The sequence below is a fragment of the Mytilus trossulus genome, chromosome 2, assembly GCF_036588685.1.
Source record: "Mytilus trossulus isolate FHL-02 chromosome 2, PNRI_Mtr1.1.1.hap1, whole genome shotgun sequence".
NCBI classification, from domain to species: domain Eukaryota; kingdom Metazoa; phylum Mollusca; class Bivalvia; order Mytilida; family Mytilidae; genus Mytilus; species Mytilus trossulus.
Genome location: NC_086374.1, coordinates 27,291,913 through 27,307,062, shown reverse-complemented (window position 1 = coordinate 27,307,062; position 15,150 = coordinate 27,291,913). Strand labels below are relative to the sequence as shown.

Sequence of the window (15,150 nt, the reverse complement as noted above, 5' to 3'; positions counted from 1 at the left end):
TAAACTGTTGAAACCAAAACTCCCAAAATCAATCCCAACCTTTCTTTTGTGGTCATAAACCTTGTGTCGAAATTTCATAGATTTCTATTAACTTAAACTAAAGTTATAGTGCGAAAACCAAGAAAATGCTTATTTGGGCCCTTTTTGGCCCCTAATTCCTAAAATGTTGGAACCAAAACTCCCAAAATCAATACCAGCCTTCCTTTTATGGTCATAAACCTTGTGTTAAAATTTCATAGATTTCTATTCACTTTTACTAAAGTTAGAGTGCGAAAACTAAAAGTATTCGGACGACGACGACGACGACGACGACGACGACGACGACGACGACGACGACGCCAACGTGATAGCAATATACGACGAAAATTTTTTCAAAATTTGCGGTCGTATAATAACAGATTCAAGACAACAAGTTTACCAATACTTACTATTGTTTTTTTTTTATCCTTTTTGGAAAAATAAAATATTTCAGTTGAATTACTGAACCATTTTAGGCTTTTTCTCAAGTTTATATAAGATAGTGCAGACCTTGTGAAGCTTCATATATTACTTTACTGTTTATTCTTTAAAATCATATTGTTTCACATATATATTAATAGTCTATATAGGGTATAAATATCTCATTAGATTCTGATGTTCTTGTTATCAAACTTGTCAATGAACAGAACCTCCTTGATAACTTAAGGCAAAAATCCAGATAAAAACATATACAGCTAGATCTGCATTTTTAATTTTAGAGACATATTCCTTTGTGAAAAGCAATCAATGAACTTATCTCCCTAGCTTGTTTTAGAGCTGTGAACCTTACCAGTGATGAGATTTCCTCGGCTTGTTCTAGGTCCCATGTTTTGATTGTGTGATCCCATGATGAGGTACAGATTTGATTGGTGTCTATCCATTCTACTGCTGATATACCTTCGTTGTGACCAGACAGGGTCAAGATTGGTACCTAATTAAACAATAAAGTTATACAAAAGTAATTTATCATTTTGTGTGCTGTTTTATCTAACCTGCAATAGACAATTTTCCTGTTCGTTGAAATTCTGTCAAAAACTTAGGTTTTAGTGAACATTGTTTGTGCGTTTAGGAGCATCGTCACATCTTTTCCATGTTCTGCAAGTGGTTGAAAATATATGATGCTATATTGCATCAATTATTCTGCAAATCATATTCTTACAATTGCACATCAGCATTGCTGTCTTTGGAAATTGTAATCAAGCACCTACAGATAAACATTTTTTCTGGTTTATCTTGCAAAATGACGATTAGGAAAACACTTTATGAACTTACAGAGTGCAGGGATACAGGTGATCACCTCTATATTGAAAACGATGCCATAAAGGTGCATATAATAGTATATTAATCTATTGCAATAAAAATTCATAATTTCAAATAAAATTTGTAGATTTAGCCAACTAAGTCCTTATATTTGTATAAAATAACATTCGTTTATAGTGGAACATTGTTTTAACAATGAATTAGCTACAATTAAAATTAGCTTGCTATTCCCTCTCTGTGATAACAAATAGATAACTCTGGCTCAATTCCCAATCAATTTTTTTTTTTTTTTTTTTTTTTTTCCTTCTCAACACTCAGATTAGTCGTGAACTGGCCATTTCCTTATTTATATATATATTCCCAATCAATCTATCATGAAGGGAAGTAATTTCATGCAATTCTCATTGATAGTCTATTTCAAAAATGATAAAAAGTTCTTTATATTGGTATGTAAAAATTTTAAACGTTTCAAATTTATGAAATTATATTCGTACATCAATTGATTTGATACATCAATAACAAAACTGAAATATATTGCATTGATTCATTTTGTAATTATTCAAAATTATATCAAAAACCTAAACATAATTATAAAAAAAAATGAACCTGTTAAGGGGAGACAATTCTCGTATAACTTTTTCGAATTGGCACATAAAACCACGGAATGTCACTCATCATAGGGGGTCTAATTGGGGGGTTCCGATCCCGGATCCCGCTTACTGTTTTGTCAGATTCCTGTATCCCGCTTACACTATGTACGTAAGCAATTCTCATTTTTTTTGTCATTTTAAGACCTCATTTCCCGTTTTCACGCCACAATAATTTGACTTTCACATGTCACGCTTAAAAAAAATCGACAATCCCGCGTCACGCTTAGACCCCAATGAGACCCACATCATACAAATGGCACATCCATATAATTAATTAACTGCACAATCGTGCTCCACCTTCAATGATGATTTTGAATTATAAATATACCCAAAAGTTGTTAATCTTTAGATAGTGAAGACTAATGAAAGCTAACCCACTATAAACATATTTTTTTGCACTTTTTTAAAACTTCCTCAGAAAAATTCTCGAGCCACTTGACTTTCATAGCTCAAAATTAACGTTTTTACAGAATATTTGAATAAAGTAGTTACAGATTGTTCGATTCTCAAAGTGTAAGACGCAATAAAAATCGTATGCTTGCACAATCATTAATACCGAAATACGGATTTAAATAAGTCCTAAACATTTTGACATTTCTTCGTATAATTTTATCGAAAACCGGTTTAAACAAATAACAAGTACGTGTTAAGATCCGACTAAATACTGTGAAAGTTCTTTAATTCGTGGGTATCAATTTTCGTGGTTTGAGCAATATTCACATGTTGGTGGGTTTTTAAATTCGTGGAATTTAGTTTTCTAAAAGAAAAATTGAAAAATTAAAGCCTTTAGAAACAAAGGTTACAAACAGTCTGGATTTTGAAAATTTCAATGTAAACATTGACTTGTGTAAATCATAGTGATAACACTTATTAACCAATGATAAAGTGATCAACAGATTAAAGACCATCAAAGGTGTTAATTATGCCATAAACATGTCACCTAAATAACAGTAACATACACAAATGATGGATCTTTCGAGGTCAGTCTTGATTCAATGGACAATGGTTGTTTTATTTCGTTGGACACTTAAATTCGTGGATGAAGTCATCCACGAAATCCACGAAAATTGATACCCCACCAATAAAAGTACTTTCACAGTACCTATTTCCCGATATGGTCAGGTAAAATTGCTACATATAACTGACAAACTTTTCTAGTGAAGGATATCATTTGAAAGTAATCTATACAATAGAAGAAAAGTTTGTGATTCTCTCACGTCTTTCAAAATAATACAAACACATTTTAATATGAATTCAAGCCATGAGATAAGGTGTTTACTCTAATAAGACAGCATTCAAATGAGGTTTCAATGTTCAACATATGATCTCCAAACATAGACCAGTGTCTACACCATGTCAAGGTCTAATCATTTTGAACGAAAAAATATAAATTTAACAGAAAATATCAAAGATCTTTTAAAATTACATCAACACTAAAGTCTATAGAAAGCAGCTAAACAAAAGTAGTGATGAGATTGTTGAGTTGGGAATGGCTCTGATAAAGAGTTAATTGTTGGTTTCAGTCATTTTGGTATTTTAGCATATCTCGTTTTGGTAATTTTCAATTGATCAGTTCCTGAAAAAGTATAAACATAGATTACCACAAAAGAATCATTACTTTTTATCTTGTAAACATCTTTCCTTAAAATCAGAACAAAATGTAATGGCTTAGTATTGCCTTCTACCCACCCGAGTCTGCACTTTTCTTCTTGATGTTTTTCTTTTCTTATGAGGAACATCTTCTTGATCTTCATCTTCTACAGCCTCACACTCTTATAAAGGAAAAAATAAACTGAATTCAACATACAAATGTACAGCATTATGACTGTAGATCAATAGTATAGAGGAAATTTACTCAGAGGAAAACTGAGCAATGGTTAAATGGTGAACAGCTAGCCTGTAAGTATCATTGGCTCAGTAGTAAGTGCTTCTAAAGCGATATACATGTACTTCATAACCTAACTTTTTTACTTTCTGTTGAGAAATTAAGAAATTATCAAGAAACTAAGGTTCAAACACTCACAGGCACTATCATTTATTTGTTTTGATTCATTAATTATAATCAATTGTTGGTTCAACAGTGGGGTCATCAATCAGATGTGGCTTCAACAGCTTTGTCAATGACCAGATGTTTCTTCAACAGTGGTGTCATTGATCAGATGCAGCATCAACAGTGGTGTCATTGATCAGATGCAGCATCAACAGTGGTATTATCACTCAGATGTGACTTAAACAGTGGTCTTATCACTCAGATGTGACTTTAACAGTGGTATTATCTATCAGATGTGACTTAAACAGTGGTATTATCACTCAGATGTGACTTAAAAAGAGGTATTATCACTCTGATGTGACTTAAACAGTGGTCTTATCACTCAGATGTGACTTAAACAGTGGTATTATCTATCAGATGTGACTTAAACAGTGGTATTATCTATCAGATGTGACTTAAACCGTGGTATTATCTATCAGATGTGACTTAAACAGTGGTCTTTTCACTCATATGTGACTTAAACAGTGGCATTATCTATCAGATGTGACTTAAACAGTGGTATTATCTATCAGATGTGACTTAAACAGTGGTATTATCACTCAGATGTGACTTAAAAAGAGGTATTATCACTCTGATGTGACTTAAACAGTGGTCTTATCACTCAGATGTGACTTAAACAGTGGTATTATCTATCAGATGTGACTTAAACAGTGGTATTATCTATCAGATGTGACTTAAACCGTGGTATTATCTATCAGATGTGACTTAAACAGTGGTCTTTTCACTCATATGTGACTTAAACAATGGCATTATCTATCAGATGTGACTTAAACAGTGGTATTATCTATCAGATGTGACTTAAACAGTGGTCTTATCACTCAGATGTGACTTAAACAGTGGCATTATCTATCAGATGTGACTTAAACAGTGGTATTATCTATCAGATGTGACTTAAACAGTGGTATTATCTATCAGATGTGACTTAAACCGTGGTATTATCTATCAGATGTGACTTAAACAGTGGTCTTTTCACTCATATGTGACTTAAACAGTGGCATTATCTATCAGATGTGACTTAAACAGTGGTATTATCTATCAGATGTGACTTAAACAGTGGTCTTATCACTCAGATGTGACTTAAACAGTGGTATTATCTATCAGATGTGACTTAAACAGTGGTATTATCTATCAGATGTGACTTAAACAGTGGTATTATCTATCAGATGTGACTTAACAGTGGTATTATCTATCAGATGTGACTTAAACAGTGGTATTATCTATCAGATGTTTCTTAAGGGCATACGATACAGTTACAGGGGAGGTAATGACGTTGCTAACGTCAAATGTTATTTTCGCGACGTCAAACTGTGACTTATCGGGAAAAGATGCATTTTTCCACTGATTTTTATCATTCAAACTGATTTAATTTGAAAACGAGTTCATGGACCCCTATTTTTCAAAACGGTTATTAGTTTCATTTTGCAGGGAGATTATGTGACCCAAATTTTATAAAACTGTAAATAGAGGATATTTTTTAATTTTGATAAACATTCAGCAAAAAATTACATTTTTTCCTCAGTTCATGAACATTTGATAAATATGAGTTATTTCTGAATAAAAAAATACATATTTTTTAGGATATTTTTAAAATACAGAAATTAACGATTATTTAACAAAAACAATTTGTATTTATCTTTTCTAACAAAAAAGTTATGTCTTTCTTCCGAAAAAGAAATTACGGCCACATTTCTGAATTTTGAGCAAATATACAAAATTTCGACCACATTTTACTCAAAAAGTAGCACATGAAGGTATATTTTTTATCACATATTTGATTTAATCAGGTAAAAAATAGCCTATATGCAAATTTTCATGAACTTGTAAATACAGGATCAAAACTGTATCGTATGCCCTTAAACAGTGATGTCATTTATCAGATATAGCATCAACAGTGGTGTTACAATATGTATCATATCTTACTTCAACAGCAGTGTCAAATATTCTATGTGGTTTCAACAGTAGTGTCCCTGATTAGACTGGGTCATTAAATCCTTGTAAACATTACTGAAGACAAAATATCATTTATTCAGCCATTAGACAAAAACAAAATCAAGGGAAAAGAATTCCTCTTGATTTTTCATAGGATATTTTGAGGATTTGTGATTTTTAAAACATGAAGTTCCTTTTATGATTTGCAAGATGCTTCACCTTTATTTTTGTTAATAAAACAAACAAAAATTGTTTCTTTACAAATTATACATACCTGCTGACCAGAGTTTTAACATTTTGTCCCAGGATCCACTGCAAAACTGAAAATAAATAACACAAGCTGAACATTTCTTATAAATAGATGTGTCTTTGAATAATAAATATATATCAATATCAAAATTTGTTGCCAAATATTGTTACAGTGTATTTAAAAAAAATCAAAAAGGGGCTTTACCCTTTAGACAGTCAAGTCTTGAAAAAAAATTAAAAGGACATTTTGTTAAACATTTTTTTTTTCATTGTCTTCTGTCATACTGTCCACATTTCCTGCAAGTCCTAAAGCAGTATAACTGTTTATTATTACCTACCCTTTGTTTAGTGTGGTCAATATTTATACAATCCACACTACCAGCATGTCCACGACATGCAGCAACACAGTCTACTGAGTTAGATTCACTGTCCCACTGCCATATATGGATTGTCTGATCATGTGATCCTGACATAAATGTTTTCACCGTGGAATCATCTACAATAGAAATAATGCATAACACACAATATCATAATTTGTTCATTTGTATTTTCATTTATTTAAAATATTATACAATAATTTGTAATACAAATATTTCAGCATTGTGATAGGGGTGGCTTCAATTATGATGATTTGTGCAGAGAAGTTACATTTGTTTTTGTTAAACAAGTCAAAGTATAATTCCCTTTTCAGTTCACTGTCTAAAACATAACAAGAGGCTCTCAAGAGCCTGAATCGCTCACCTTAATTTTTTTGATTAATTCTCTCATCAATGATTATTTTGGCTTTTCAATTTATTAAAATGTTCTTTGAATCGTCCTATTTTCTTAAAAGCAAAAAAAAAATCATTTTCTCATATGTTCTATTTTAGCCATAGGAGCTTTGTTTCTTGAAATAAAATATACAATTTATACTAGATACTCTGAATCTCATTAAGCCTAAGTTTGGCTGAAATTGATACAACAGTTTCAAAGGAGAAGATTTTTTAAAGTAAGTCAACATGATGAACAAATTGTGAAAAAAGTCTTTAAAGGGCAATAACTCCTTAAGGGGTCAATTGACAATTTTGGTCAAATTGACTTATTTGTAGATCTTACTTTGCTTAACATTTTTGCTATTAACAGCTTCTGTATCTATAATAATATTCAAGATAATAACAAAAAACTGCAAAATTTCTTTAAAATCATCAATTCAGGGGCATTATACCTGAAAAACCAGTTACCCAATTCAGCTGAAAATTTCAGGACAGGTAGACCTTGACCTAATAAATACTTTAACTTCTTGTCTTATTTGCTCTAAATGCTGGAGTTTTTGAAATATAAGTCAAAAACTGCATTTTACCCTGTGTTCTATTTTTAGCCATGACGGCCATGTTTTTTGAAGAAATAGAAAATAAAACAAAACTTCATTTAATACACCTTACTGATCATTCAGTTGAAGTTTGGTTGAATTTGGTTGAGTAGTTTCAAAGGAGAAGATTTTTTAAAGTTAGCAAATATGATGAACAAATTGTGAAAAATTGTCATTAAAGGACAATAACTCCTTAAGGGGTCAATTGACAATTTTGGCCATATTAACTTATTTGTAGATCTTACTTTGCTGATCATTTTTGCTGTATACAGTTTATCTTTATCTATAATAATATTCAAGATAATGACCAAAAACTGCAAAATTTCCTTAAAATTACCAATTAAGTGGCAGCAACCCAACAATGGATTGTTTGATTCATCTGAAAATTTCAGGGCTGATAGATCGTGACCTAATGAACATAGTAACCCCATGTCAGATTTGCTCTAAATGCTTTCGTTTTTGAGATATAAGCCAAAAACTGCATTTGACCCCTATGTTCTATTTTAAGTAACGGCGGCCATGTTTTTTGACAGATCAAAAAACGAAGCACCAACTTTGTGCAGGATAATCTAAGGAACAATCATGCTAAGTTTCATCCAAATCCATTCAGTAGTTTCAGAGGAGAAGATGTTTGAAAAATTGTTAAGGACGACAGACGACTACGACAACGACGGACGCCAAGTGATGAGAAAAGCTCACATTTCCTTTTTAGGAAAGGTGAGCTAAAAAGGATAAAAAGAGGCAGTCAAAAATACTGGAAGGTACATCAGACCATGTCAACAATCAAAGCAGTCCGTCAAAATACAATAGCTACAAAAAACAACATTTACAACCTATTTTTATCGTTATTTATATAATACTGCACTGCAATTGGGTCTGAATATAGTTGAAAATTAAGTGTGTAGTATTGGAGAACTCTGTAGTACATTTGTTAATGCAACTGGTAATTCATGTCTGATGATGATATCAAATAACTAGTAGTGTTAATCCCCATGTGTCATTCATCTGGTCAGGGGTCAGCATGACTAATGCTTCTGTAAGTTTTTAAAACACCAAAATACATCCAATACAAAGGTGCTAATTTAGTCATCTATACTATTAAACAAGAAGACCTCATTTTGGGTGTCGCTTCTCTTTTTTCCACAAAAAATCATCATGCCTCTGTGTCCTATGGGTACAGTGCAGTATCGCATTTGTCATCCATTCTTATGATTATTCAGATTGAGTTATTTTGGGTGAAAAACGAGAAAAAAGACGTCCGGATATGTTCCCGTCATTGGGCGAAATTTTAAGTCAGATTAGACTTCCGGTTTGCGTTTTTCTGTATACTTTGAACATACATTAATACTACGAATACAGTGTATTTTCTGTCTTATATCCGTCATTGGACAAAATTTAAGTCAGATTAGACCTCTGGTTTGCATTTTTTCTTTTTACTTTGAAACAAATGCATATACTACGAATAAAGTGTATTTTCTGTCTGATATCATTTTCAAGTTTACTATCCACGGCAGTCACCATTTTCAGAAATCAACGCCAATTTGCTTATTCGAATATTATACTAAAGAAATGGGATACGGGTCATGGAAATTATATTAAAATGTCTGTTTTAGTTTAAATTAAAGTGATAGACAGGTTGCCGGGGCAGAAAATGAATATACACAACAATATACACCATTTAAACGAAACATAATGACTGTTGTTGCAAAAATACAGGTTCCTGAGCTATTTTAAAAATCGAAGCATGAGGCTGTTAACATTGCAGTGTAAAATACAGGCTTAAATGGCTGAAACGTCAAATTTGCAAACTTTGTGTTGAAAATTGGCTTACAAGGTCATTACAAAAACAGGTTGCCGGGATGAAATTTGAAACTTGAATTTCCAAAGAATAAGCAAGTCCAAACCTTGTATGTGTAGTCGTTGAACTCTAGGTTCCCATGTAATATTAAAATGTCACTATTTCAAGAAGAATAAACTCACGAAAGCACAAAAATTCACTAAAACCGTGTTCATTGTTTTGATTTTGACCGCCTGACAACTTTACGGAAATATCATAGTGATTGTAAATAAGGACTCTGTGGCGGGCAACTTATAATATCCGTGTTTTAAAGATTTTAATGATATCAAGCCTATCAAGCCAGTCCAGTTCAAACTACTATCACGTGGTACAATTCTTATTTACATATTATGAATATAAATAAGCAAAACCACTACTTATTTCTGGCTATGCAGGGTTTAATAGAGAGGGTCTGAATAAGATATCAATGACTGCTGTGGATCAATTATTAAACTGAGAATTGACTGTAAAAAGAAAATACACTTTTGGGACGTCTGGAACGGGTGTTTTTAAGATCGAATTTTCGGGATTGACCATTTCGGGATCCGGGATTTCTTTTTTCGAATTTTGGATGTCAAGATATTTAATTTGTATAATAAATTCAGAACCTCTGGATTTCATGTTTTTAAGCTCAGGATATTGGGATCAGGGCCCCTCCACATTGGCGGATCCAGAAATTTTCATACGCAGGGGCCCGTTGACTGCCTATAAGAGGGGCCCGCTCCGGTCATGCTTCAGTGATTCCCTATATATAAGCAACCAATTATTTTCAAGAAAAGGGGGGCGGGCCCCCTAAATCCGCCTCTGCCCTGACCCCCCTGAAATGAATGTTCATACCATACAGATAAGCGCTAAAATTATTCATGTGTCATTAAAATTAATAGAGAACAAAGAAACAAATAAAAGGATTTTTTTGTGGTAAAAGGAGGAGCCAGGCTAGAAATACAATTATCCTGTCCCAAATTACCTATGACTTTTGATACCTTTTCTGAAATTCTCAAGTCACTAAATGTTTTACAAAAAAAAGAAGATGTGGTATGAATGCCAATGAGACAGCTCTCCACAAGAGACCAAAATGACACCGAAATTAATATTTAAAGGTCACCTTACAGCCTTCAACAATAAGCAAAAGCCGATACTACATAGTCTGATATAAAAGGCCCCGAAATGACAATGTAAAACAATTCAAATGAGAAAACTAACAGCCTTATTTATGTACAAAAAATGAACGAAAAACAAATATCACTGAACCACTGAATTACAGGCTCCTGACTGGAATGTTCATAATACATGAACAGTAAAGGTATGTTCATAATGAAGTTAATAGAAAACAAAAAATGGGAATTTTGGAAATAAAGGAAGAGGGTTAAAAAAAAACATTTTCCTGTCCCCAAGTACCTATGACTTTTGATACTTTTCCTGAAATTCTCAAGACATTAAATGTTTTACAAAATTCTTCCTACAACACTTTACATCCTTTCAAATACGCTCTGAATGCCCGTGATTTAGTGGGTGTGTTCTAGTCTATATATAATATATATACATGGATTCAATTGCTGAGCTCTTCTACCTTCGATATTGAACTTTAAACATTAATCTAACCCCATTGAAAATACCCAATTGGCATCCTAATGTTTCACAGTATTCCACTTTCCTCATAGACAAGACAGTATCAACTACTCATTTGCTATTTTACCCCTTTATTTAAAGTAATAGCTACCTTTTTTTAAACAGCTGCAAAGTGTTATAGATACCATAATAGTGACGGTAAATTATTTCAAATTCTTACCATCTGTTATCCATTGAACACACTTGACAGGAGCTGAGTGTCCTGGGATCGTCAAAAATGGACTACCTTTAACTGACCATAGTCTAACTGTGTTGTCATAGCACCCAGACAAAATGCTGAAATTCAAAAATGAATACTATAGGTGACAATTTCAAATTTATAGCATTTCACACTAGTCCTTTCACATAAACTTAAAACATAAAAAGTGTAACAGGGTAGGATATTACTGCTCGCCCATCATTGATGAATAAAAATATAACAGAGCAATTTTAAACATCTTTTTCCTAACCAGGTAGAGCCAGATGCAGACCTAGGATAATCCCTTAACTAGACAAAAGTTTGAGTTTTACTTATGTATTTTTTTCTGCAAGAATTTCTTTAATAATACTTTTCACCAACATTTCAAACATTGTAAACTTCAAGTTACTTTTAGCATAATGTGCAACAGAAAGAAACAACACTTACATTTTACAAAAAATACAATACATATCTCATGTTACAACCTTTTAAACCCTTTTAAATACTATGTGGAAGGCTAAATACTGTGAATTCAGATTTTCCCCCCATTTTTTATTCAATTACAAAGATTTTGGGTTTAGTAAGCTTTCAGTAGACAGCAAGCAGGACTTTCCTAAAAGATTAACAGCCATAAGCTGATACCTTTCTATGGACATGATGGACACTGCTGTATTTTCATAGTAACATTTTACTTACCAGTCTTTACAGCCCTGTATACAACTGACCCAGTCATCGTGTACTAGTGAGTCTTCTGGTTCTGGAGCTTGTTGTTTTTCAATGTATTCTATATCAACCAATGACTCCTTAATACAGAAATAATTTATTTTTTTGAAAGGGATGTATATATGTGTGAATATAAGCCAAAAATCACAACCTGATGAATGAGTTGTGATAAAAAAAAAATAACCAATTATTTATAGAAAGGACTTTTATCAGAAAACATTATTTAGTAGTCAAACACATTAAAATGGATAACAGCAATAACCAATAGTAAAGCACCTTGTTCCCCATATCCAATACATGTCAGTTTATAAAACAGAGGATTCAATTTCTATATATCTACTTATGTCAGCTCTGGTATTTGTCAAATTTAATCTTTTTTTATGTGTTGATTTCTCTGTAAAAATTCTTATACAGACAGGTGTTCAGCAGAGAACAAAAATCTTATTTAGCATTTTCTCCATCATAGTCAGTATTATTAATTCAACAATAATCAAAGATTTACTCAAATTGTCTTTTGATCTCAATCAGTCGTCTATTTCCAAAGTGAACAATGAACATAAACAAATTTTCTGATCGTTTGAGCCTGAAGTGTAAGTATATTTTTCTTCAAAAGGCATTTAATAGATATATAAACCTGGACCAATGGCACTCATTCTGTACTTGAACTGAAATGTCTTAAAAACACTTACTGTTGATATGCCTTTGTTTTCTAGATGCTTATCTAAGTTTAGTCGCAGAAATTCTCCATCAATTAAAAAATCAAAATCAACATTTGTCTTCTCACCATCGCCCTCTGAAATTGAAAATACAAAATTATTTAATTAATAAATAATTTAATTATAGGTCTTATAACAATTGAGAACTGGATATGGTATGATATCAACACAGGTTATCTAATTTCAATATTATAATACTGTAAACCAACATATTTTCCCAGATACTTTATTTCTAATTCAGCCCTTTCACGACCACTTCCATGCAATTTTATTTTGTGATTATCATAGTTACAGGATATATTTAAATGAAGGTAGATTCTATGTTACATACATGCACATATTCAATGTTAAAATGTTTTCAATTTAGTTGTTCCTATTATTTCAATACAAATATTTTTCTGGACTAACTTAGAAGCATCACAAAACAAATTATATTAAGCACTTTTAAACTTTTTCATCAGAATTTACTTTACTCCTGTTAAAGATCAACTATGCTCCATATTTTAAGGTTGAAATTCATACAAACCATTTAATAGACTGTTTATCAATGAACTCAGGTCACATGTTCCAACTTGTGCTTGAACAGAAAATGGTGCAGATGGAACTGAAAACCTAAAAAATATTAAAATTCAAAATGAAGTGGAAATGAATTTCTGTGTTGGTTTCAATGACTAATACATGTAATTTAATGCAACAAAACTGTTGACTAAATATTATGGTACATTCTTTCTTTAATGATTTTACTATATGCTGACACAGAAAAAGGAAACTCATTTAAATCCTGGTAAATGGAAAACACTGATTATCTATAGATAACTACTGGTAGTAATCAACAAAGAAAACAAATTAAAAGTTCACATCTTATGCTAAAATAAATGTCTCTATTTTTTCTATTTTTTTATCTTTAAGTTAAATATTCTCCATTTCAAGCTTCTCAATGAAGAATGGTTTTCCAGTATTTACAGCAGCATGAGAACATGATGACTAAGTCATTACACTAGTATCATTGTTGTTGTTAAAGAAAATAGTTATCAACTGATTATCTCTGGTATTTCAACTCATAAAACATTTATAAAACAATATTGGTAAAAAACAAATCTAGGTCCAGATCTTTCAGACATTATCTTGGTTCTATAAATCATAAAACTGAAAGAGCCGACTAAAAAACATGAAACTTCATTAAGTGGTATCTTGAATTATATTGGAAATCCAAGATATCTAAGAAAATTTGAGGTCAAATTTGCAATGTAACTAACTAGTTAAAATGACATAATACCCCAAACTGTTGTCTCTGGAATCTTGTCGGCATGTTTTTCATACTACACATAAAAATGAAGATTTTAATGCATAATTTCCAAGGGACTTTATTATGTTATTAAAGGAGGAATTAATGCCATTCGATGTTCCCAAGATACATTACAAACAGTCCTTCCATTCAACCTCATTTTCTAGTATTTTAAGGTTCATCATAACCTTTTGACTAATATGGCCGTATTATCACCACAAATTTCACTCTGAGTACAGACAAACCTATGCACCTGCAAAAGTTTTAAGGTATGGCAGGAACTAGATATATCATTTTTAAATGCATTTTATGTTTAAAAAAATTATTAACTATACTAGATTTTGCTTTTCAGTTTTTTTTGTTCCTGCAGAAGGTGCCAAAATAAACTAAGTTAGGAAAGAGGTTTGAGAATCTCCCCTCATATAATATATGTTGTGAGTAGTATTGATTTAAATGGACAATAGATGGACAATTGACATCTGCAGACAATAGGTGATTTAACAGGTTTAAACTGTGTAAATGAGTGGATCGTATCAAATAAAACTTGGGTGTTTGTTTATTTTCCTATCTTCTGCAGACTGGAAAAAACTGGACATCAAAATCCAAGTAAGTTTGTAATTTTCTGAAACGTAGACTTCATATAACTTTTATATATCTAGTTCCTGCCATGCCTTAAAATTTTCCTAAATGTACCAGTTTGTCTGTACTCATAGCAAATTTTGAGGTGTAAACACGGCCATATTTTTCAATTCCTTATGATGAACCTTAAGCTGAAAATCAAAGTAAATATTATGCATTTTGTTAAATAGTGCAATGCTCTATTTTTTGGGAATCCTCTCTGTACATTAAAACATATTTCAAGGAGAGTTTCTATATATATGCTCTTGAAACGAGCATAAAATAAGTTTCTGATTCCTGCTTTCTGAAAGAACTGCCCTTACTGATCGGTTTTGTTCAGGGAAAAACTCTCCTGAGAAATTGTGATGATATTTTCTTTGTCATTCTAACAGTTAGATCTAAAGAAGAAAATAATGTGTGTGATAAAAATTATTATCTTGGATGCTGAGCTTAGAAAAATCAATCGAATTATCGGTTTTAAACGGGTACTACTGGGGTATACCCCCTTTAGTTTTGACATTAGGAAAATAAATTTAACTAGTAATTTTGTTTAACATATTACTGAGGTTGTTTTGTAAAGAATCTGGCTTGGACATGTGGTATGTTGTTTGTTTCCATTTTTCAACATGTGGGGAGATACTCGGAAATATTGCATTCACC

At 31.9% G+C, this 15,150-nt stretch overlaps 1 protein-coding gene across 1 annotated transcript in view; it reads right to left on the bottom strand.

The window, feature by feature from the left end:
- The window catches only part of LOC134706883 (ribosome biogenesis protein wdr12-like), an 18,545-nt gene extending 3,395 nt beyond the window's left edge, over positions 1 to 15,150 (bottom strand). Inside the window, exons 1-9 of the mRNA XM_063566227.1 lie at positions 15,053 to 15,150; positions 13,114 to 13,199; positions 12,561 to 12,664; positions 11,845 to 11,951; positions 11,131 to 11,246; positions 6,495 to 6,652; positions 6,182 to 6,227; positions 3,618 to 3,700; positions 809 to 949 (exon numbers count right to left, since the gene is read on the bottom strand). Coding sequence (XP_063422297.1) covers positions 809 to 949; positions 3,618 to 3,700; positions 6,182 to 6,227; positions 6,495 to 6,652; positions 11,131 to 11,246; positions 11,845 to 11,951; positions 12,561 to 12,664; positions 13,114 to 13,199; positions 15,053 to 15,108 — 897 coding nt within the window. The 5' untranslated portion in view covers positions 15,109 to 15,150. The remainder of the gene's footprint in view (positions 1 to 808; positions 950 to 3,617; positions 3,701 to 6,181; positions 6,228 to 6,494; positions 6,653 to 11,130; positions 11,247 to 11,844; positions 11,952 to 12,560; positions 12,665 to 13,113; positions 13,200 to 15,052) is intronic.